This window comes from Hetaerina americana, unplaced genomic scaffold, assembly GCF_022747635.1.
Source record: "Hetaerina americana unplaced genomic scaffold, ioHetAmer1.1.p SCAF_5, whole genome shotgun sequence".
Classification (NCBI taxonomy): Eukaryota; Metazoa; Arthropoda; class Insecta; order Odonata; family Calopterygidae; genus Hetaerina; species Hetaerina americana.
In genome coordinates, this window is record NW_027287095.1 from 19,690,423 (window position 1) to 19,714,106 (window position 23,684).

The 23,684-nt window shown below is 44.3% G+C and overlaps 1 protein-coding gene and 1 long non-coding RNA gene across 2 annotated transcripts in view; both read left to right on the forward strand.

Annotated features, from left to right (window-relative positions):
* LOC139694388 (uncharacterized) overlaps positions 1-9,045 on the forward strand; it is a 133,807-nt gene extending 124,762 nt beyond the window's left edge. Inside the window, exon 3 of the long non-coding RNA XR_011702128.1 lies at positions 8,952-9,045. This is a non-coding gene — a long non-coding RNA (uncharacterized lncRNA). The remainder of the gene's footprint in view (positions 1-8,951) is intronic.
* Positions 9,046-9,065: 20 nt separating this feature from the next.
* LOC139693546 (uncharacterized) lies at positions 9,066-20,097 on the forward strand. The gene is made up of 5 exons (XM_071591746.1): positions 9,066-10,708; positions 15,742-16,061; positions 17,321-17,412; positions 18,524-18,716; positions 19,673-20,097. The coding sequence occupies exons 1-5, from the start codon at positions 9,066-9,068 to the stop codon at positions 20,071-20,073; spliced, it is 2,649 nt and encodes an 882-aa protein (XP_071447847.1). The 3' UTR covers positions 20,074-20,097.
* The last annotated feature ends 3,587 nt before the right edge of the window (positions 20,098-23,684 follow it).

The following is a 23,684-nucleotide window of genomic DNA, read 5'->3' on the forward strand; positions in this document are numbered from 1 at the left end:
TTGACGACCCCCTAATACATGACCGAAACACAGTTTAAATTTAAGATCCGCTCAAGCGAAGATCAAGACAGTTCAAAAATTTCAATTGGATCCAAATCTTAATCTGCAAACCGAATCCGAGTGCATCTCTCTCGCGGTGGATATAGGATTCAGCAGCATCTTTGCTCCACCCTTTTTCTTGGCCCCTTCCCCTTTAAGCACTCTCCGTCCTAATTCCATTGTCTCCCCTTTTTCTTCGTCTTCCATCAGTTTCTTTTAGTAGCTTCTCTTTACGTAACGATTATCAGTCGATACCACAAAGCCTGAAGTTACGAAGTGATTTCCCATTACAGTAAGAGTAATGGCATGATAAATGACTAAATAATGCATAAACGGAAAGAAATCCTTAATTCTCCGAAATAGTAAATGAACTTTTCACCGACTACTCATCATTGTAAATAATTAAATCATTCAGAGTAAGCAACACGGAGGTCGTTTGCGGGTAGATTTCCCCACCTACTAAGCGCGCGTAATTCGCCCATAGGGCCATCAGTCCAGGCCTTTCCCCTGCGCCGCCTATGACTTCCAGAAAATATCTGTTACCAGAATAATTGAGGCAGAGGATGAGCAAATATATCACTCAGAATCGAACAGAAGCCATTCGGCCAGTAGCCAAGACCACTAGGCCGCCACGCCACACCGTAAATAATAGCTAGTTTTTAAAATAGGAATAAATTCAAAAGTTATTTAACCAGATTTTAAGAAATTTAACCAATAGGTGTATAAATTTAAAATAATTATTTCATAATTAATTTCATTTAAAAAATATTACGCAAATGCCAATCAAATTAATGGCTCAGTCAACACCAATCGCACTTAAAGAAAATCGAGGTACTAACTGTGAAAACATAAATTCCTGTTCCGTATTTGTTTTAAATGAAACCACCTCCAACGCTCCTTAATCATAACTCGAGTTGTGGTAACATAGACCTTTGAAATGAAATCATTTGAATATTCTAATGTCTATTGAATGAATCATAAAGTTCAGTCAAAACCACGTTAAAATTTCCATTATTATAGAATTATTGTAATGTCAACACAATGTACGTATGCTTTATTTTCCTGAATAATGAGAACTAATTTAATGCGCTTACTGTATATGAAACATAGAAAAATATGAATGGCTGAATGATCGTATTGCTTGTATCCTGCCCCTGTGCCAACATTTGTATGCGCTTCGCAATAATATCAGTTGCATTTTTATTTTTCACAACTCTTACAATTATCTCATACCACTGACAGAATATTAATTGGAGTAAAAAATATCATCAGCTCCTCTGTCGTCATTCAGGGGCGCAGTTACCCGAAGTAATCAATGGATGGGTCTTAAAAATATGAGGAAAACATTTCTCTATCACATACGTTTTTTTTCAATCCTCATTCGAAAGTGGTTTCTTTTTATTTTCAAAAAGGCACTCCTCAGATGGACACACAGTTCTACAAAGGAGAAAATGAATCGTTAATTGATTACGTGAAATTACTGTACATTCATGTGAAACATACCCATATCACGATTTCTTATACTTTCTTTTCATGAAGAAACAGTGAGACACAAAATCAGTGAAGTCGGCGAATGGACCGTAATGTTTGAAAAATACAAGAGATTTCGCAATGATCAGGATGGGTCGTCGTAACTGCAACAAGGTACTCGTAAAAAAATTGAGCCGACTTGATTCTAGACTCAAATTTTTACGATAGTATGGCCTGCATTTGGAAGACCTGGTTTTGTATCCCGGTCAAGGTGAAAGATCTTTTTAATCGCATATTTACTCTCAGGTTGATCCAACAGAACCTCGCCGGGATACAAGAAGTTTCCCGTTAATTGCTCTCCTTGAGCTCCCCTTCTATCGCCCGTATTCTATTACAGCCACTTCTCGGTCAGTGAGAACGCCGAGAACAATACAGCCTCGCGACCAATTGAGCAAGTACTCTGGGGAGGTATTTCTGAATGCTCCGTAGAGTTATTCTCATTCATTGGACATACATAGTCCGTACAATAAGTAACGTGACTGGTTCGCTGTAGCTACAACCGTCCGACCGGTCGGCTCGGTAGAAGGGTCCCCCACCACTCAGGCGCACTTAAGTTCAGTCGCCTACGAAGATGCGTTGAGACAGGAGGTGGATTTTTGTGACGTGTGATTGTTTGTGGTGTCGTCGCGCCAGCATAGAGCGCACCGTCGAACAACGCTAAGCTGTGAAGTTTTGCATTAAACTCGTGAAATCCGCGTCAGAGACCCTTGAAATCATTAAATTGGCTTATGGGGCTGATGCCTTAAGCCGCACTAGAGTATTTGAGTGGCACAAAATGTTTAAAGAAGGCCGGGAGCTCGTCGAAGATAGGCACCGCGTCGGACGCTCAACGATCGCTCGAGCCGATGCTCAGGTGGCCAAAGTGAAAAACGTTTTGGACTCTGACAGGCGATTAACCATCACCCTTATCAGTGAGGAGACCGGCCTTTCAGTCGGAACCGTCCACACCATTGTAACAGAGGATCTTGTGATGAGGAAAGTAGGCGCGAAGCTGGTGCTGAAAGTCTTGTGCGAGGAACAAAAAAGACAGTAGCTGCTGACGAAATTCGGCGTGGCAACGTTTCCTCACCCCCCCCCCTACAGCCCCGACCTTGCTCCAACAGACTTTTTCTTGTTTCCGCGAATAAAGAGGGAGCTCAAAGGATATCGGTTCGACTCCATCGAGACGGTAAAAGCGGCGACGACAAAAGCTTCCAACAGTATTCCGGAAACTGACCTCCAGCAGGCTTTTGACGAGTGGCAGACGCACCGAACTAAGTGCATAGATGCAGGAGGTTGATTTTTCGAACCAGTCCCGATACCTTTTGTACGGACCCTGTACATATATGCATCCGCTGTCATTTAGGGAAATTGAGATAACGTGGTGCGATCTCTCTTTTATCCAAACGTCACGAACGAAAGACGACATAATATATATAACATATTCAAGCAAATAAGCCAATGCAAACATTATAAGGAAACTGCTTGAGACAATGTAATTTAAAGTAAGTTAAGAAAGTTATCGTTTACATCGCACAAAAGATTTACTTTAAAATACTTAATTTCTAAATCAAACATCTCATCACAGCCTTGTCAAACATACATCTACCTTCTTTCATGTCATATTCATCACCCGAGAATCTTCGATTCCTTTTTTATTCTATAATACACTCTGAAAATCACTTGGAAAACTCACAACACCAGTGTAAGTTTTTAAAGTGAAGAAACACGTGACACAGTATGACATTGTTGTGAGGCATTGATTCGTTGAGTTGGAATGAATCCTGGAGATCGAAATACGAAAAACAACTCCAAAGAGTGCTATTGAAGTCATGTCGGGTGCGTGGCTGGACTGTGATCTAAGGAAGAGGGGAAGGGATCTCCACTCGAATGTATGGGACGCCAATGGCCTTTCACTTTCCGGCGGACGGTCCGGGAACCCGAACGGGAGGGAACCCGAGGCGGAGGGATTCTAGAGGGGAAAAAACAACATGGGACCGCAAAAGGATTGCTATAGAAAGGCTTACATCACCTCGGGGATTGGTGATGAATAAAGAAATTTGAGGCATGTTTGGAGCAGTTAACCGAGGAAAATGATTACGTGAGGCAAATTGGCAATGGAAGGCCGTCATTTGTCAATAAAATATAAAAAATACTTATTAGAATTACTTTTTAAGCTATATATTAAATAGAAATAAACTAATAAATATTATATAATATATTTAACTAATACAATAATATATTTTTATAATATCGAGACACTCATAACTGACTAAATAATATGTCGACGGCGGTTTTCACGCCCCGAACCGTTATAAACAAATGATTTTCGGTTCGAAAGGTGCCTAAAAACATGTTCTTTCACGGCGTGGAACATGTCAGACCTCAGCGTGGCAACGCTAATCGTTTAAAATTTGATATCATACCATATTTTTAAAATTTGATGATTAGCTATATTAATGCAGTCATCGAGAAACTAATTACTGAACCATTTTCGATTACATGGATAAAAGGGAAAAATCCCTGTTAAAATTTTACATAAACATATATTAATTGGCCCTTTGACAGTAGTGGATTCCCTGTAAACGTGTAAGCGGCAGCAGCGTACCCACAAAGGAGCCAGTGATGCCGGAAGAGAGAGAGTTGACGACGGGAAAGGGAAAAGGGAAGCGTCCCTTGAGGCATAGAGATGGAGGCTTGATAGGGGGGATGCTTGGGGTGGGAGGGGTTTCCCCGGGGGAACGGGGGCGGGGATGAAGTCACGTGGAGGAGAAGAAGCGGAGATTCGGGCCGAGTGCCGAGTGTGTCTGGAGAGGTGTGGCGGTGACGTCAGGTGGCGGGAGGGGCGTGCGAGACGGGTCGTCTCTCCGAGGCGAGAGCGCACTCGTCCTTCAAGGAAGAAGGAAATGAGAGCGTCCGCCGCGCCAGTCGGAAGAAGAGGGGGGCGGCGAGAAGGGGGGCGTGACCAGGGGAAGCGCACCATACTTTACGCATACATTTGGTTTCTTGGGAATCGCGGGCAGCGGTAAACGAGCACACACTCATTGGCTGAGTAATCTTAAGATCCGTGAATTCGTCCTTCGTAGGATGCGAGCCCCGAAACATAAACTAAACAAATAAACCTATCGATGCATCACTTCATTCTGCAAACGTCTGTTTACAAAAGGGGGGGGAGCTTCTTGGAAACGGGTGAATTGGGTGATAGAACATCAAGGGAACAGAAATAATGAACTCGTTGCCCGGGGGTGATAAATTATCTCGTGGCTTTGCGAATAAATCCGTCGCTGTCTCAGGTTGATAAGAGCGCGAATTTGGTCGCGTGTCTCGGCAGCGTGCGTTTGATACTCCGTGAGAACACAATTTAATGTAATACAAGCATGGGAGTTGTGCCAAAAAGAACATTTTGTTGGATTTCCTGCAATAACTATCGGTTAATTTTGATGATTTTTTGGGGCTTTTCCGATTTGAATGCTCTGTACTCAAAGGAAGGATTACTTTTTTAAGGAAGACAAAACATTTTTATTTTATATGGTGATATTAGGCAAGTTTTATTTTACCCTAAATCTGCGCACTCGTAAAACTGAGTGTGTAATGGGTATTTGAATGGTTAGTTTTAAATGGTTCTGCGGTGTCGGAGGTATTTATGAAAAGGTGAAAATCAATGATAAACTATTCGCACGCCATTGACTTCTTCAGCTTCAGATGATATTTTATAATCCCCAAGAGACCTTAACTCCTCCTCCTTTTTCCATGATGACACTCTCCCTTCCATTTCAACCATCCACTCTTGGCTTATCGCTCCAAAATATCTCCTCGATGCAATGCTAAGTCTGCGGCTCTCCAGCAATGTCCATATATTTACGTCACAGTTTTTTAGTTTTTTTGACCCAAAATTTAATGATCTTTGTAATATTACATGCTTCTCGTATTTATTCAATGATATCCAAGGTAAATTAGAACCGATGAACATTTTGAGGCCTGTGAGTGGAAGGAACCCAGCGATCACTCCATTATTTGTATCCTCCTCGGTAGGTGTAATTACATCAGTTTCTAAAGTAGGGGGTGGATTATTTCCAGCGAAGTGGAATAGGGAGGGAGCGACGAAAATTGGAGCGAAGAGTCATAAATGCTCCTGAGAGTCAGTCAAAGGGAGGAGAGAAGATGGGAGGAGGAAGGGAGAGGGAGATAGGGTCAATCGAAATGTGGAAGATAATCTCCAAGTAAGATTAGGGAATGTGACGCTAGACATTTTGAATGATATTGATATTTAGACAGCAAGATGATAGTTGGGATGGAAATGGAGGTTTTCCATTTGAATAAATTATTAATAAGGGAAAACGATTCATTACAACTCGTATGTGGAGTCTACTTTCCTACGGACGTGAGACTTGGAAGAGAGAAAGTAGCAGAGAAATTAAAATTGTAGGCAATGTTATAAGGGAAAAAAATGCACGCACAGAGAGTCGGAAATGAAGAAGTACTTGTAGGAGTGGGCGAAGAAAGAACTTTATGACGGACGCTTGCGCATGATAAAAGGGAACCTAATGGGACGCATCCTGAGGTAAGAGAGCTTATGGGAGAGCTTAACTGAAGCAGCATACATTTTGCGGGGGAGGGATTAGAGAGGAGAGCATGGAGTGAGAGCATGAAGCAAGAGAAGCAAGTAGCGGAAGATCTAAGCAGGCACGAGGAGGGGCTGAAGAGACCGGCAGAAGGGGGACTTGATTGTTTGGAGAGTTGCTAAAGACTAACCCTCTGATTGATCACCCGTGATAATGAGAGACATTCATAATTTGAAGGGCGGATCGGGCTGGTGCGACGGCTAACGTACTGCTTTCCTACCGAGATGGTCCGGGCTCGAATCCCAGAGACAGCAGATACTTTTCAGTGGTATCCCGATCCCTACTTGAGGTGATTTATGGAGAGCAATTTGATTGAGTACGCCGTCCATCGGATGGGACGTTAAACTGCAAACCCCTTGGCGCATATCATTAAGAGTAAGCTAGTGCCGACGCCAGATTTCTCTCCACCCTTCCTCTCTTCCCATCCATCCTTAATGGAGCAAATGACCTTATCTGTCGGTCGCCTCCCCTAAAAGTACTATTTAGTTGAAAGGTAGGAACAAGGCGAAAGTAATGCCACGTGGCGTTTGATTTTCAGTGATGCAAATTCATACTTTGCATCCGCGGCAAATAGAATTTCAAAATATGACCTCAGTGCAGATGCCCTCAAATGAAGAGATCTGACCCCAGTAGGGGCATCCATTACAGTGACGGTCCCACTAAAAAACACTGATGAGGAAGGTAACAGAAAACCATTTCAATTGTTTTCCCAATTATGATTGGTATGGTTATCTAATTGTAGTGCGTGGTGGTAAAAAATTGGAGAGAGAGAGAGTGGGGGAGGGGGGTCCATTTCCCCCGACTCCCTCGTACGAGGGACCCCCGGCGTCGGTATCGCGCGCTCCCCTCTCCCAGAAACGGCTGCCACAGAAACGAACAGCGCGCCCGTTCCCCTCCCCGAGATTCTCGGAAGGGAGCAGATTCGCGCGAAGGGCCGCTCCGCCTCATGAAACGGGGCTCTCCCTCGCTAAACGACTCCGCCGCCCTCCCTCCCCCCCCTTCCCTGTGCAACTCCTCATAAAAGCCATTCCCCTGCGCATAAACTAAGCGACCGATACATTATTCTCGGAAACCTCCGGGAACGATGGGTCATTCGGTTCTTTGCGATGCAATGAAATCCAAAATGAAACTACCGGCGAATGTAATTAGCGCCGGCCGACTCGTGATATTCACAGCCACTATTCAAAGTAACGGGAATAGTCCAAACAGATAATTTATATTGCAAAATATTTAGAGAATAGAATCGTTTACGATGCAATTTGTCTAAAACATAAACTTAAATTTGCGAAGAGAAATAAATGAACAAGATTATTTATAAGATGATACTAAACTAGTATTAGTATTGACAGACAGTTTATCTAAAATAAAGTAGCGCCAGGGTGACCAGTTTGGTAATACGAGCAAACATATTCATAAAAATGTATTCAAAAATATTATAGATTGCAGACAAGAGGAAATTGCGGCCAAATTATGACAAAGATTGAGAATTAATGGTAGTAGCAATTGGATAGTGAACCTTCGAGAGCACGCTTAATGTAAACAATATGATACATCTTCATACACTGAGTTCTCAAAACTTCAATCCCGCGTACAATGACTACGGTTACATTTTCCCGCAAAACATTCGAGTCAATCTGAGAAAAGACACGTCGTAAAGGGTGCCTAAGGGAACTGAGTGGATTCCCCGAATCTCGTCACAACCACCATTTCCCAAGAGCGCTGAGGAAGGGGGCCAAGTCGAGGAAAAAACGCTGTTGCCAGAACAATCCTTTCTCCTCGCCTGTGGATAATTACTTGATTCGACATCTGGCGCAGTATATCTACCTAAGAAAAAATATATATCTGCCATTGTGTTTACGTAGAATACCAGTTGCCCCAATGGCATTTTTTATGCCTTTTACATGCAAGGCTCTTCAAGAAGGGATCATTTATTTCTAATCGCAGAGGTTTCTACCGATGGTTGATATTCGTGGTAAAAATACAGATGAATTTTCAGTCTTTCAAATTATAATTACATCCCTCGTAGACTACTCTGAACTCATTTTTATGATACGTTTACATACGATAGCCGCAATCAGCAGTAAATCGTCATCGTATCTTACTTTTGACATATTTTATAAATTCAGTAGTAATAACCTTTAAACTCATGGGTTTGCTCTTATAGCGGTAATTTTATATAAATATTAGTTGAATGTATGAATATGTCCTACTTATATAATTCCAATGATATGCGTTACCGATTGCTAAAACTATGAAATTTATCTTCCCAAGTATGAACTGATAAAATATCTCAGAAATGTAGCGAACATAAGTTTCACAGCTCAAAGCTATATCTGCAAAGTTTGATTGTGTTGCCTCTGAAAAGTAATTTCGACTGAATGCAGGCAAAATCTAATCCCAATGGATAAAAATAAAATTCTAATTTATATGCAAAGTTTACACCACATTTACTTCTTTTATGTTCGATAAAAGACTGATTGCATGGCATCAATGTTAATTTAAAAATGTATTCTGTGACAAACGATCGTGTGTTTATAACAATAAAATTTGGACATCACCCTCCCATCTTTGGATTCATGCATTTCTCCCTGTGGTTACGTAAAATACGTTGCCCTGCAGCCAATGTATTCGCATTTCCCCAAAATCCAAACTGATGAATTATCGGCAACGATTTTAAATATTGCCGATTAGATTTTAATTCAAACGAAAATGGGTCATATCGTATGCAATGTGTATGGAGGGCGTGTCTATTAATGCCTGTTCTTCGTCCATCCGTCACAGGGTCGCAGCGGAGGGGCCAGTCAGGGATTAGGGAGGGGGGCGGAGCGAGGAGCCGGTGGAGGGATTCCGTGAAAGCCGGGGCCCCCGAGGGGAGGAATGACCCTAATGACGCCGATGGCGGCCCCCGGGAGGCTCAACTTCCTCGGAAGGTCGGACGGAGGGGGCGGAGGGTCGAAGACCTCCCTGCGGGCCGTCTTCAGGGGCGGTAGGCAGAGCGTGGTCGTGGCCACCACGGAGGAGTCCTCCATGGCCGGCGCCATCCAGGCGCCGCCTAGGACCGCCTCCAGCCGGAGCCACGCCACCACGTCGTCCACCAAGTCGTCCACCAAGTCGGCGACGGCGCCCTCCACCTCCAGCCCGACCGCCGCTGCGGCGAGGCACGGCGGGAAGGGCGGGCAGAGGCCCTCGGACAAGCCCCCGCCGCCCCCGCAGGCCTCCACCGCCGCCCCCAAGTCCCCCACAGTCTGCCCCTCCTCCCGACACCATCACTCCCCGCAGTCATCACCGTCGGTGTTCGCGTCATCGGGGCGGAGCGGCAACTCGGAGGAGCAGACGCCGCTCCTGCAGACGGAGGACTCGACGGAGACCTCGGAGCTGGACGAAGGGCCCGCCTCCTCGGAGGACAAACAGCAGGGCCCCGTAATCGACGTGCCCCCGCCGGGCTCGCCCACCCCCCACCACCAGCCCAGCTCCCCATTCTCCTCGCCCCCGGCTCTGCCCCCGCCCCTCGTGCCGACTCCCGCTCCTGACGCCGCCGCGCCCCCTCCCTTCTCGGCCACGTTCCCGAGAAGCGCCCCCGATCTGCGGGTTGACTTCTCGGGGGAGGCGGACGGGGAGACGAGGGGGGCGGGAGCGCCGCTCCTTCCCACCCCTCTTCCGCCGCCAGATATAAACCGCCTGTCCGCCCCTTCACCCACCATAGTCACCGTTTCGGTGCAGAAGGCTCCACTACTACCAGACGAGCACGAGGCACGCAGCGTTGTGGCCATCACTTGCGAACAGCAGCTACAGCTGAGACAGAAGGCCGAGGCCTTGCTCGTGGACTTAGAGGCGGAGGACCCCTCAGCGGCGGCAGCGGCGGGCCCCCAAGCGGAGGCGGAGGACGCGATGACGAGGGAGTCGGAAGTGTTGGCGGCAGTGATGGTGGAGCAACTGGCGGCCTCTTCGGCGAGGTCTTCCGATGCGTCCATAGGGGCCCCGGACGCTGCGGCCCTACCCCCCGAGGGCGGGGCCGCGATGGCGCGGGGTCCGCCCCACCAGCTGCCTGATCTCACGGGGACCATGACGGCCCGGGAACTACACGACTTTGAGATGCGGTACGGGAGCCCGCACCACAGCCACGCCCCGTCGCGGCGACACGGCAGCACCAAGCACCATCGGCACCGGAGGCACCACTCCAGCTCCCACCGGCACCCGTCCCCCAGAGCCACGCAGGGGGGCGGCTCCCCCAAAGGGGGGCAAGGGGGTCCACCGGCCCCACACCATCACCACGCCCGCTCTCAGTCCGTGAAGGCGTCCAAGAAGAGGGCGGACTTCCTGTCCCTGCCCCACGCGCAGAGGTCAAGGGTGGCCAGCATGCCCAACGAGCTGGGCAGCGGCAGCGTCAGTGGAGACGATGAGGAAGAGGAGGAGGAATACTATCGCCTGAGGCACTTCAGCATCACGGGCAAGGGCGTGGTGCACAACAGAGGTGACTCCCTCAAGTCAAGGCGCTCCCGGTCCAACAACAGCGTCGCCTCCAGCAACTCCAGCCACAGGTGGGTGGACCCCGGCCTCACTCGCCACGCCCCCCACACTCCTCTCCCCGATTTAAGGAGGCGGACAAAAGACGCACGCCGCCCGCTGGCACTCGTCGGGACGCGGGCCCCACAGTTAACATTTTCTGATAAACTTCCTGATTCTAAGGAGCATTTCTCGAAAAAACAATATCAAAGCAATTCTAAAAACGATAAAATCTGACGTGTTAGCGATAACAATTATTTAAAAATAAGTGCTAATTTTAATGGATGTGATTTGTGAAAATAAGGCGTGTGAAGTTGTGAATGTTAGAACTGAGTTATCTTTAAAGAAATTTTTACTGTGGAGGGGATTTCAGTCGAAGCTAGAATGATCCAACAAGATATGATAAATCAAGTACACTTGTAGGCCTCTTGTTACGACCGCAAACTTCAATTCTAAGAGTTGTGAGGGAATATCCAAGGTTTTTTGCTTCGAAGTGAAAAATATACTAACCAAAAGGATTGCAGAGTCCCTGTAGTGTCACCTATAGCCTTATGAGAATGTTGGAAGTCATCTGGCGGATTATTGCTCTCTTAAAAGAGTTTTCATTGCCTCGTCCCTGGACGAGTGCTGCGTCGAGTTAGGCGGTCGCAAATTTCGGAGTCCTCGCGAATTTTCTCTTCGCTCGGTTGAGAGTCCGCCGTCACCTTCGCTCGCTTTTTACTAACACTGGGGTGCATGCGCGACGATAAATACGCGCACAGTTTCACAAGTGGCACGTGCATCCTAAAATCCTATTTTTTTATGCGGTTTCGGTTATCTAATTTATATTTCAGGCATGTTTTTTGTCCAGAATGTTTCTATCTTCCAAGTGTCAGTAAAACTTTATCGTAATTGACGAGTAAATTTGATTTTTCAAAGATTAAGAATGAACTAAGAAAAACAGGAATTTTAAGAATACTACGGATAAGAAGGTAAATGCACCATGAGGAAAATTCTGTAGCCAAATTGTGGAAGAATAAGACCACTGTGCTGTTACATCATTATTAACTCGTTGAACACATCGTTTTAACCATATTCTTGAATGACAGGTAATTTTTTCGGTTTCAAGATGTATCTCTGTTTGATTCTTAAGATTTTTGATCATTTGAATTGAATATCCTCCTCCTGGCTCACATTGGGTCTTACTAATATAGATTTCAGTAAATCAATGGATAATTTTCACTCTAGTCGTGTTAATAATTAGTAATAACATCCGGGGAGCAAAAATGGTGTTATGTGTAAACAGCACGCGACATCTTTTCATGAGAGTGAGTAGAACGCCCACGCGTCCAGAAAGCAAGGCCGGCGATGGAGCGGCTGCTGAACGTAAAACAAAAGTGAAGAGGTATAGCGAAAGTGGGATCGTGTTTAATTGGAACAATCTTGGAGACGGACAGAAATACAAAATGCTTCTGTCCTCGGGTTTGAGAAGGTGACGAGGGGAAGAAGGGAAAGGAAGACTGTTATAAACGTCTCTTCCTCACCTCGTTAAGCCATCCGTCATGGAACGTGCACCCACTCACAGCCAGAAGAAACAAATGGATTAATGGCTGGCGCGCGCGGGATTAAACGAGACCCTCATTTGATACGTGCGAGAGAGTGATGGGAGGGATGGGCGGACATGTGACCCTCTCCCAGAGTACTCGAATTGGAGGGGGGGAGTTTTAAAGGGGCTCGAGCCGCACACATTTATCTCCTTTGGTTCAACAAGGACAAATTTTCGGAGCGCCTCTTCTCCAAGCTACCAAAGAACTCGTGCAAATTCTGTTGGAAAAAAAGATCTAAGTGTGTCAAACATTACCCCGCAGTGCACAAATTTAACCTAAAAGCTAAAATGCAAACCGCTCATAAAATCAGGAATAATTTTTACAGTTTTCTTTGAAAGTTTAATGCATGGAATTGGATTTTTAATGAACGAAAATTTCTTATAACATCGAGAAATAAATCGGCTTGGAATTCAGATGATTTTCCTTACTATAACTGAGTATCGTCATCGCTAATTAAAATAACAGTAGCTTACCGCTTCGTGCAGTACGATTTTCGTATTTACTCGTTGTTTTCCGACTGATTTATTAATATTCGATAATCTGTTATCATCGATGATCATATCAGGATTATCGTAAATTATACTTTGATACCCCACTAGATTTGATGAGAGGCTTTAGTTCCTGTGGCTGATTGCATCAGAAAGCCTTTCATAAACACACGTTCGGTCCGTTTAGGCCTTTCGGTTTCGCCCCGATTAGCGCCTTGAAAGTGGAGCTGGATTTTCGCCGAAAGGCCACTCAAGATGATTCCACGAATCAGTCGTTTCCCCCTTACGAGTGTGTATATATATATATGCACATATACGCACGCACGCACACTCTATACCCGCGGCGCGCGCAACAGAAGGGCGTGGGCGGGTGGAGGGGTGGTTGGACACGGGCCAGAATCTTTCGGAACAAGGGAGCCGACTCTCTTCGCCACACACATACACACGCACTTCCCAATGCCGCTAACAATGGCTGATGAGGACGGCTGTGACTAAGACAAACTGGTCTGGAAGTATTTTTAAAAACTCTGAAGGAAATATATTTCTTAGAATAAGTCACGCCCACCTATCCTCCCCCTTCTCGCTCAAGGAAATACTATGAAAGATCTAAATCCTTTGTTCTTATTTAAGAGGTAAAATTTGACCTTCAAGGGGAGGTAGTAGTCGGAACGACCTAGTGTTAAAACCAGAGGTTCCGCACAATTTTCACCAGGCAACACAAGTTTATTGAAGGATATCTTCCAAAAAGAGGGCAGTCAAATACCCCGGGAAGGAAGTCTAAAGCCCTGTAAAAATTACTCATTATGATCCGTAAAATGGCAACACTGGACGATAGTGACAATATGTATAATTAACATAAATCAGTTATTTTTCAAAATCACTCTAAACTCAAGAAGCATACTAATTCATATTCATATATTTTAGGACCTTTGAAAATTCCTTGCTGCACTAAGGAAAAAAATACATCTTGACAGGGACTAGTTATCGCCGATATAATCTCGCCTTTAAAATGCTATATTATTCTAAAATCATTTGGATCAAATCTAAACATATCCACAAGTGCGTCTTGTCTGACTCCTCAGATAAAAGGGGCGCTCTCGTCGCCGTGACTCGTCGGCGCAGGCCTCGGCAATCCCCGAGGGTCTCACTTTCACTTTGCGCCACTCACTCCTCACGAATCGCAGGCCTGCCAATGTCGCAAAATTAAAGTTTGAGTGTCTGACTGGCGGGAGCACGTGATCCATGGCCTTTTCTTCTCTGTCATGGCCTATCTTGACTTCGAGTTTAATTATCTTAGGTAACAGGAGTGAATTTGGTGGCCGAAAATATTAAAAATTGAAGCCGGAGAAATACTTTGAAATTAATATTGGACGCAGAAGTTATTATTGTACCCCAATGACCTCCTTTAGTTCATTCACCCTAATTATTCTAGATAAAGCTCATGGATATTGGAAAGTGAAAAGAATTGAAACTGTAAATGCGTCTGTTTGCAAAAATCATCTGATATAAATTGGCATTTCCCGAGCTCACATTCAATGTTTGACTTACCCACCGGATATCAAATGTATCGGGGTGGATGTTGAAATATATTCCAATGACAACCACATTAATATTCTCATTAAAACCATCAATCAATAGAAAAAAGTCCATTTTAAATGGAAACTACATACAATACATTGGGTTAAGTCCAAAAATGGAGCGAATAGTTGATTGGGAGAAATATCTACCGGCCAGAGTGAAGTGGTTAGAATTCGGAAATTCCGAAGAACCGTCTCACCAAACTCATCTCGCAACTCGTCGGTGCGTCATAAGCTGGACGAACAGTCTCTCCCCTCGCGAAAGTTCCGCGCAACTTGTTCGTGCAGTTTCGGCCGCCACGAATTGGCGGTCAGCGCTCCTCCGTCTGCGAGGTAGGCAACACTTCATACTACTCCTGTTGCCCGCCTCGCAGGCGCAGGAGAGTTTCCATCCGCTTTCCTGATTCATTCATTCTATCGCCGAACTATTCCACACTGAACATGACACACTCCAAACTCTCAGTTTTGCAAATGCATTAACAGCACACCATCGAGCATCATAAATAGTGTTACTGCGTGATGAAACATTCAAACGCATATCAAGATGAAGCAACATGGTAACGCAGTTAAAACGTTATCGGAGTCATTTTAAATCGGTTACCATGTTGAATAATAAATAATCACACCATTAGGGTTGATTTTGATTTATGTGGTACTGAAATAAAAACACACCGGCAAATTCGCCGATGGCCATACGGCATTTTGTTAAAGTTTTCATTTAGTATCTTTCGGAATGAATACAATTCGAGCAATCACATTCAGGCGCTACAAAATGAAGCGTCTCAAATTTATAGTTTATGTAAATATTTCATATTTTTACGTTTTCTTGAAATAACGGCTTTGTACTTTTCACTAATGCAAAGTTTATCCTCAACTGTCACTGCGATATCACACTATCGTGTATTTACACTTGGTGTTACTTCGCATGAACTGGTCGTGGAGAGTAAAATTATCTCTAATTGTGGTGTTCTTGTCTCAATCATATTTCTAAGTTTTTTTCCAAGTTGTTCCATTATATCTAGCACGCAACTGAAATTAACGTGGCCTCTTGGGAAAAATCGTATTATGGTTTTGCGACCATTTACACACTAGTAACATAGAGAAGGGAAAAAATAACAATTTGATTTTAGTAGAGTGAAAACAAAGGCATCAAAAATAAAAAATATGTAAAAAATTGCAAATGAAATACAAGCGTAAAAAGATCGATAAATAAAAATTAAATAAAACTCGTATTTACATTTAAATTTAACCGCATTTTATCCCTATTTTTACAATAAATTTATCCATTGAAAAATAAGTATTCATTAAAATAAACATCCTAACTAATATGAAGTCAAGATTGGGGTGGACGAGTTTAATAGACTTCTTCGACTCTCGGCCGCCCTAACGCGCCCTTTGACCTTCTCTCTCCCTGCAGCACGGAGTTCCTGCTGGGTGGCATGATCGGGGGCATCTGCTCGTACCCCGGCTCGGCCCGTACCAGCGGTGAGGTGTCCCTGGCCTCGTCGAGAGGATCGAGTGCCAGCGGCGTGTGCGGAGGGGCCGTCGGCGGTGGGAGCAACGCGTCCTTTTGCTGCGCTGGCGTTTCGCCCCCGGGCGCCCCTCCAGGTGCGGAGCCCGGCACGGCCGCCCTCCCCTACCGGGTCGTCATGCTCGGCTCCTCCGGCGTCGGCAAGTCTTCGCTCGTCTCGCAGTTCATGACCTCCGAGTACATGCACGCCTATGACACTTCGCTTGGTGAGTGATCCCTCAACCCTCCCGAAGGAAATGACTCTCCCTCCCTCTTCAGGTGTGAACCCTCAACTGTACCTCAATGAGGACATGAAGGTTCATAAATTCATGCCAGAATACAAATTCTAAGTTCAATCAATTTAATCGATAATGAGCATCCCAACGTGCAATTCGAGAGTTTAAATCAGAAAAATAATGCCAAATTAAAAATATAATATTAAAAAATCTTGCGTGGTTTTAGTAAGAAATTTTCTTGCCAATTCTAAGTGCATTCTTCATATTTTTTTGAGGAGCTATTTTGTGCGACTACTCCCTCACGGAATTTGCTCTACATGGGAGTAAAGGAATGGTGAGAAAAAAACGATTAAAAGATTCCAAACGAGAGAAAAAATGGAAATGGAAAGATTGAGACGACGCTGGTGAGAGAGAGAGGGATGGGTGCAATCATAATGTCCCCGCGGGGGACGGGGATGTGAGGGAAAAACAAAAGAGGGCTTTCCGGCGCGGCTGTTTGCTGGTGCAGGGAAGGAAGATTACATCGGGGACTAGATACAGGAAATCAGAGGAAAAAGGAAATATAGAAAGGATTAAGCGTACGTGGATGGAGATAAACTCATAATACGTATGAAGGCCCTTCCGGTAACTGTATCTGCTGCCACAATGTCTCTGAGGCGCATCGCTTCCCGAACGAACGCGATGCCAGTGTGACGCGGTGAGCTGTTTGTGGAGTCGTTTGACATAGTATCGCCGAGAGGGGGATAATAGGGGCGGGGGGTGAACGGGTGGGACATTGTATCGCCGAGACGGGTTGAAGAGGGAGGGGTTGAATGGGTGTGCAACCCATCTGACGGGGGATGAAAGGGGGGGATGGGGAAGGGAAGGGCAAAGGGCCGCCACACCGCATCGATTGCACAATACTGCACGTCAAGCCTCGAACTCTCGGAGGCCGCGTGCACCGATGAATTCTCAAGCGATGTTCACGGTGCTTAGTTCCCCTTGCTGCCCCCCGCACCGGCCGCATGGTCAGCGGGCGCGGAGGACTTCCACTACACTCCCTTGTTTACTCCGGGAACATCCGGAATGGAGGGAGGGGGGTGACCCTCGGCGATACCACCGACCGAGTGGTCGCTCGATAGCGCCCGCTCTCACCGACCATCTCTAATGGTCGCGTGGGCACGGGGAGTCCCCCTCGCCCAAATGTGCCCACCCCCTCTCCCTCATTGTTGTTGCTAAAGCCCTTACCCTGTTGTTGGTTCCATTCGCAGATGAGGAGTTTGGCGAGAAGTCCGTGTCGGTGCTCCTCGACGGAGAGGAGTCGGAGCTGACGTTCATCGACCACCCCAGCTCCGAGATGTCGGTGAGTACTCCCGAGCTTGCGGAACGACAGTGCTTTACTTAAAATGCGAGCGTGGGTGTGGTTATTTCACTGGAAGTTATTTCCCACGCTCCATTAACATTATGTACACGTCAAGTTCGAAATACACACTAAAGAGCGAGAATTAGGAATACTTTCACATAGAGGCATTCAGAGTCATTCACTCCAGCCACATATCGCACACCTTCGCTGAAATTGGTATGAACATGCTCATGTCATGACTAGCCGCGTGTGTACCTTCTGAAATTCGTCATATTTGTTCAAATACTCGTTTGCAAAAATTTATTTATTGGAGGCATAACCCATAATACCCATATGAATGTTGATGTAATTTTCATTAACTGCTTCAATTCAATAAAATTATACATTAAAACTTAATTAGACAGTGGATTACGACAGGATCGCCGACGAGCGGCGGACATTCCTTTACTCTAGTCCTCGTTGGCACGAGCGCGGTGTTTACATATAAAACATTAATCATTTTAGCCCACATAAACCTAAAACCTGCATTTAAAGCAATCACTTTGAAGCAATTTAAATGGGATACGCGTAAAAGTAAAGTACCACCGAACCCTGTCGTCTGGCTCGCCTCCGACCTCGCCCCATTTCCTGCCTGATTACCCCTCTCCCCTGCTTTCCGAGCTAATACCGCGCACGTTCCGCTTGCTACCCATCAAACCCCGCGGAATGTTGGCAATCTAACCACGGTGTTCGGACTGTGGTATTTCACTCATTCTCGCTGAGAGACTAAAACACGAAAAGGTTGTAATCACGATGAGATGGCACCATTTCCCCGAGTTAATTGGCAGAAAGAAAAACTCCAATGGCCGAACTAGTGCACATTATTAAATTTTTTGTTTCTGTTTATTTAGTTGAGGCCGTGGAGCTCAAATATCATAATTTCACCCGGGGTGAAACGTTTGCAAAAGAATCCCCTTGTTTTTTTAAATAGATTTCAGAGTTATATTAAGAAGCACAATAAAAAGCTATTAGTTTCTATTCTTTGGGTCGCACGGGCGAGAGATTACAGAATCCCCCGTTAGTAGCACGTGCGAACGAGACAAAAGTACTGACCTCCGACCTCTCTCCACAGCCCGAGAACTGCATCAGCACGTACGAGGCGCACGCCTACGTGGTAGTGTACTCGACGTCGGACCGGACGTCCGTGGCGGTGGCAGAGGAGACGCTCCAGGGCCTCTGGAAGTCCGCCTCCGTGTCCACCCGCGCCGTCATCCTCGTCGCCAACAAAACGGACCTCGTCCGCTCAAGAGTGGTCACCACAGAAGGTGAGTTCTTTGAATGGGCCGTAGTTGCCTCGCGACAGGGAGGGCGTTGTCTTGCCGCTGTCAAGGTCCGGCCTACACCGCCGAGGCCGTCGACGGCGAGAAGGGATTGGAGTGGTGGGGGGCTTTTGCCTTGCATTTTACGCGTTCGAGATGTTTGAGATCTTCGCATTATTTTCACGTATTATTTAATAGCACTTACGATTTAGCTTGAAGCAAATGTTGCGACATGTATAAGGGTGGAATAATGAGCGATCTATATTGTTTCATTTGTCATTTTTTTTAATATTTACAAAAATTTCCAATAGAAGGCACTTTCATACTTTATCGTGAAATTGCAATTTGCAGAAATATTCAATAGCGCCGTGTGTTTATATACACGTTGGTATTTAATATTGTGTATGTGTGTGTGTGTGTGTGTGTGTGTATACACACACACACATACACACTCAGGCGAAACCGGTCGTGCTACCACAGCTAAATTCTGTGTAAAAATGCATAAAAATTATCTTGCTCTCCTACTTTTTTCGTGAACAGATTTCAAGGGAGACAAAATTCATATTTTCTCAAATAATATTTAATGATATCCGTAATCGCTGATTTTAATTGATCACCCAAGATTATTGGGGAACGTAGCCACATGGTATTCGTTAAAAAAAAGTCTCGTTTTATTTGAATAAAAGCTAAATAATAGAGCGTTTATACCCGAATTTGAAGAGAAATATTTTTTCTGAAATTCTTTACGACTCGGTTTTGTATTTCGATACTTACAGCAAGAAAAACAATCTTGTTAATTTTTCTTTTGGGCTTATAACGTTGGAATAGTTGACGTCCAGAGTGCCTAACGCCCTGTTATACGGGCCTCCCATCCTATCTCACATTCGGGTGTATAGTATGCGCCGGTGCAATTGCGAACGAGCGTGATGTGAAGTAATCGATAATTGGGGTGGATGTTGCAGAGGGCAAGTCCATGGCCACGTCATACGACTGCAAGTTCATCGAGACGTCTGTGGGCATCCAGCACAACGTAGACGAGCTGCTGGTTGGCATCCTCACGCAAATCCGCCTCAAGCTGGAGGACCCTGAGCGGAGCCGTGCCCTCTTCCGCAAGAGGAGCTCCCGCAGGAGGAACCGCTCCTCGGCAGCGACGACGGCAGCCTCGGCGACGGGAGACGGCGCCGGGGGTGGGCCGGGGGCGGCGGGGAGCGGGTCCGCGGGCAGCGGGAACAAGTACAGGGGCTCTAAGAGCGCGGGCGTCACCAGCAGCAGCCTCAAGATGGCGAGGGGCCTCCTGGAGAAGGTGTGGCCGTCGAGGTGCGACTCAAAGTCCAAGTCATGCGAAAACCTGCATGTCCTCTAAGAGGGGAGGGTGGTGCGCGGGTGGGGGAGGGGAGGTGAGTGAGTGCGGCGGCATGTGGCGAATTCTCTGTTTCAAGGTGGAAACCTCATTCCACACCCTTGGGATGCAGAAATGTGAACCTTCTTCCTCACTCTGCTGCTGCTGCCGCTCTGCTGCTCTTCCTCTTCGAGGGAAGTGGAGGAGAAACCATTATGATCTCGTTCTTCAAGACTATACTCTTAATTGCTCTAAGAAATAGTCACTTTTCCTCCACTGAGACAGGCACCTTCACTCAATTTTCTCCTTCCGCTCCATATATGTGTAAACAAACATTCTTTTCTCTCCATCTCTCCTTCTCTTTGATGGCATTAGATGAAACAGAAAAGATAAATCTTGACTGCTACTTTGGACTCGCTGGTCAGTCTTAACAGCTTGAACTGGCAACAACCAGACGATTGTCCTCGTGTGAAAGTCGCTCCTCCGTCCCCGGCTGGAGGGGGAGCGAATGCCCTTGCCAGTGGAGCACTGGAGGGCAGGGAGAAACCTCAACTGCGTTGAGTTCCTGGTTCCTCAATTTGGAAAGTGAAAAAACCCTTTGAAACGCAGAGGACACTGCCATGCTCAAGAACAATGCCAACATTCAACTTTCTCCGTATATCTCGTCCATCTTCAGCCCAAAAACATCCTTTGCTTTCAAGAAAGAGCTTGGAGAAAAAAGTTAAATGATCTCATAACCACGCAAGGGTAGACATTTTATTTCCTTGCGTGGTGCTCTTGCTTCAATGCCCTTTTAAATGTGTGTACATGTGTGTGCTTGTGTGGTTATGTTTGTGTGTGCGTGTGTGTTCCCCTTTAAAAAATGGCTTAATTTGAGTCTGCCTTTCATTCAGCACAGGACTCCTTTAAAATTTTTGCTTGATTCTTAGAAGATGCAAATTTTCCAGTCCTATTTTTAATGAGCTCTCCATTCTGTCACACTAAAATTCTTTGGCTCTCTGAATAAACACAACTGAGACTGATGATTGTACGCAAGACAAACATTTAGAGTAAATTCAACAATACAAAATGCCTTATGCAAATGAGAAAACACTCATCAATACCATGAGAGAAGGGGTCTCAAAAACAATGCTCCAAAAGAATGGTTCAGAACAAATGTCGAGGGAAAATCCAGATGAAAATATGAGGTTTAATTTTTGTACTGTAAATGATATATTTCAATGTTACTTTTAAAAATTTACTCACTCAAAATATGAACCAGAATACTAAAATGAATGATGATGATGGAAATGTTGGATGCTCATATTAGGTGCTGTCCCATCGGCTTTGTTACTCAGCATTCTAAGCTCAATTGCTATGCAGTATGCTCAGGTTTGAAGTAGTAGCGTTTGAATGTTGCTGGGGTGAGGGAACCATTGCCGCTCACACCCACTGTAGCACGTAATAAAGACATGCGTGATGGATCAGAACTAACCTATGGCAATGGAAGAACCAAATCATGACACCAATTATTACAGTTTAGAAATTTTTAAATAATATATTAATGTAAAACTTTTAAAATGGATAATTTCAATGCCTCAGTGTTAGATGTATTGATGACATCTGAGCAAAAGGGTACTTTTTATAGCCAGAAATATTACTGAAATAATGCTTAATGGATGAAAAAACAGTGAAGCAGTCAACATGCTGTTGCTCCAGGCTAGTTTCTATTTGTATTGAGGAATCAAGAGAATCAAGACAGATTTATAGCACACCTAAGCATCATCCATTCTTCAAATCACCAAAGGGATGTGTTATAATAGCCTTCTTCAAATTGATCGCAGCTTAACTCATCTCTTTGAAGTACACTGTACCTATTGGTGCCCCAGAGATGCATGCCTAGATACATGACAGCTACAATTGATCATTGTGGACCACTAGGAATAGTTGAATTAAGCCATTATAAATCCTTCAGCCATGTCAACACATTTCCAACATTCCATCCTATTGTGATGGATATGTGTAATTGAACATGTATGTTTTATATCAATGATTCCGGAGATGTGATTTTTGTCAAAAGGTCAAACCTCCCCCTCTGTTCCATGTGTGAGATGTAGCCCTCTTGATTTTTTTATAGAACCCAAGAAAAAGGAAAGGATTTTAGAGTACAGATTTTGATGAATGCCAATGAATGAGTAGTTTGTATTTGCAATATATTTATATGTCAATCTGTGAGAAGAGTTTTAAAATATTCCATGTTGTTATATAAATATATACATGAAATGTTCTATATAATTATATATACATATATATTATATATATTTAGACCCAAATTATATTATTTGTAAGTAATGGGCTTTTTATATACATATAATAATAATAATAATAATTAAAACAAGGTAAATAAGAGTATGTGATTGTATCATTGTACTGTGTTGCTGAGTGTTAGTTGTGCTTCAAAGAGCAATTCCCCATGCATACTTCCCAAGAGAATATTCAGAGATGAGCTTTAGAGAGAAATAGGAATGAAGCAAGGAAAACACCTCAATGGCTTATAATACATTGTGTCCTGTTGACACCATCATAATATATAGCATTTGCCATTACTCATTATTTTTTTGGCTTTGGTCAAAATGAAGTAAGGACTACCCTCTCAAAAAATGCATATGCTCCAAGGATATCCAAAGTAAGGACACAGCATGCTCTCAAAGAGTAACAATAAGATAGCATGACTTCAATTGAAGAAATTACTTCAGTTTCGAGACATCAATTCAATCCTAAATATTTCAGACTGTATTTGTATAAATTAGGTGAAAATTTCACTTCCAATGCTTTGTTATCCTATGCCACATTTTTAAAAACCTGCAATAATAATTCTCTTACACTGTCCATCAAGAAAATATTTTTTCAACAAATAAAACAATTGATGGGGAGTATTTCATGATTCACAGCAATATGAACCTCAAGCACTGGGCAATAAAGTAATATGGGGTCAATATCTATCATATCAACTGAAATAGAGGCTCTGTCTAAGGTGAACCAAGAGAATGAGGTATATCAAATGAATCAAATAATATTGCTTTTCAGTTAAAAGACTTCATTGCTGCAATGATTGCAGTATATGGATTATGTACCCTCCCCCCACATCAATCAGCCACCCACAAGTTTCATACGCAATGCTCGCCTTGTGCCTTCTCCACACAGACATGTAACTCACGTGCACAATCACATTTTGTACACATGCAAAGAGGCCTCCCCCCCCTCCAATTGAGGACCATGCAAAAAAATTTGAAATGCTATATCATTTAAGGAAGTCTGCACAGATCACTAGGAAGTCCTTAACTCATTAATATTTAATGGGCAAAAATGATTATTTCAACTTATGAGATGGCACAAAGTAAAATGGATGAGGCATTTATAATAAATCAGAAACTCATGAGAAATTCAGAGATATAGGATCTAACAGAATTATTCATCAACAGCAGCGTGATAGAAGAAATGTACTTATTTTTTACAATAAGTTTATACTCTGGAATAAATTATTGGAATAAACTTGCAGCACCCATCATAAATGCATTTTATACACAAGTCGGCTGAAGCTATAGAGTTTGTAAAAAGGAAATACATAGATATGAAATCAGATTATAAGACTAAAC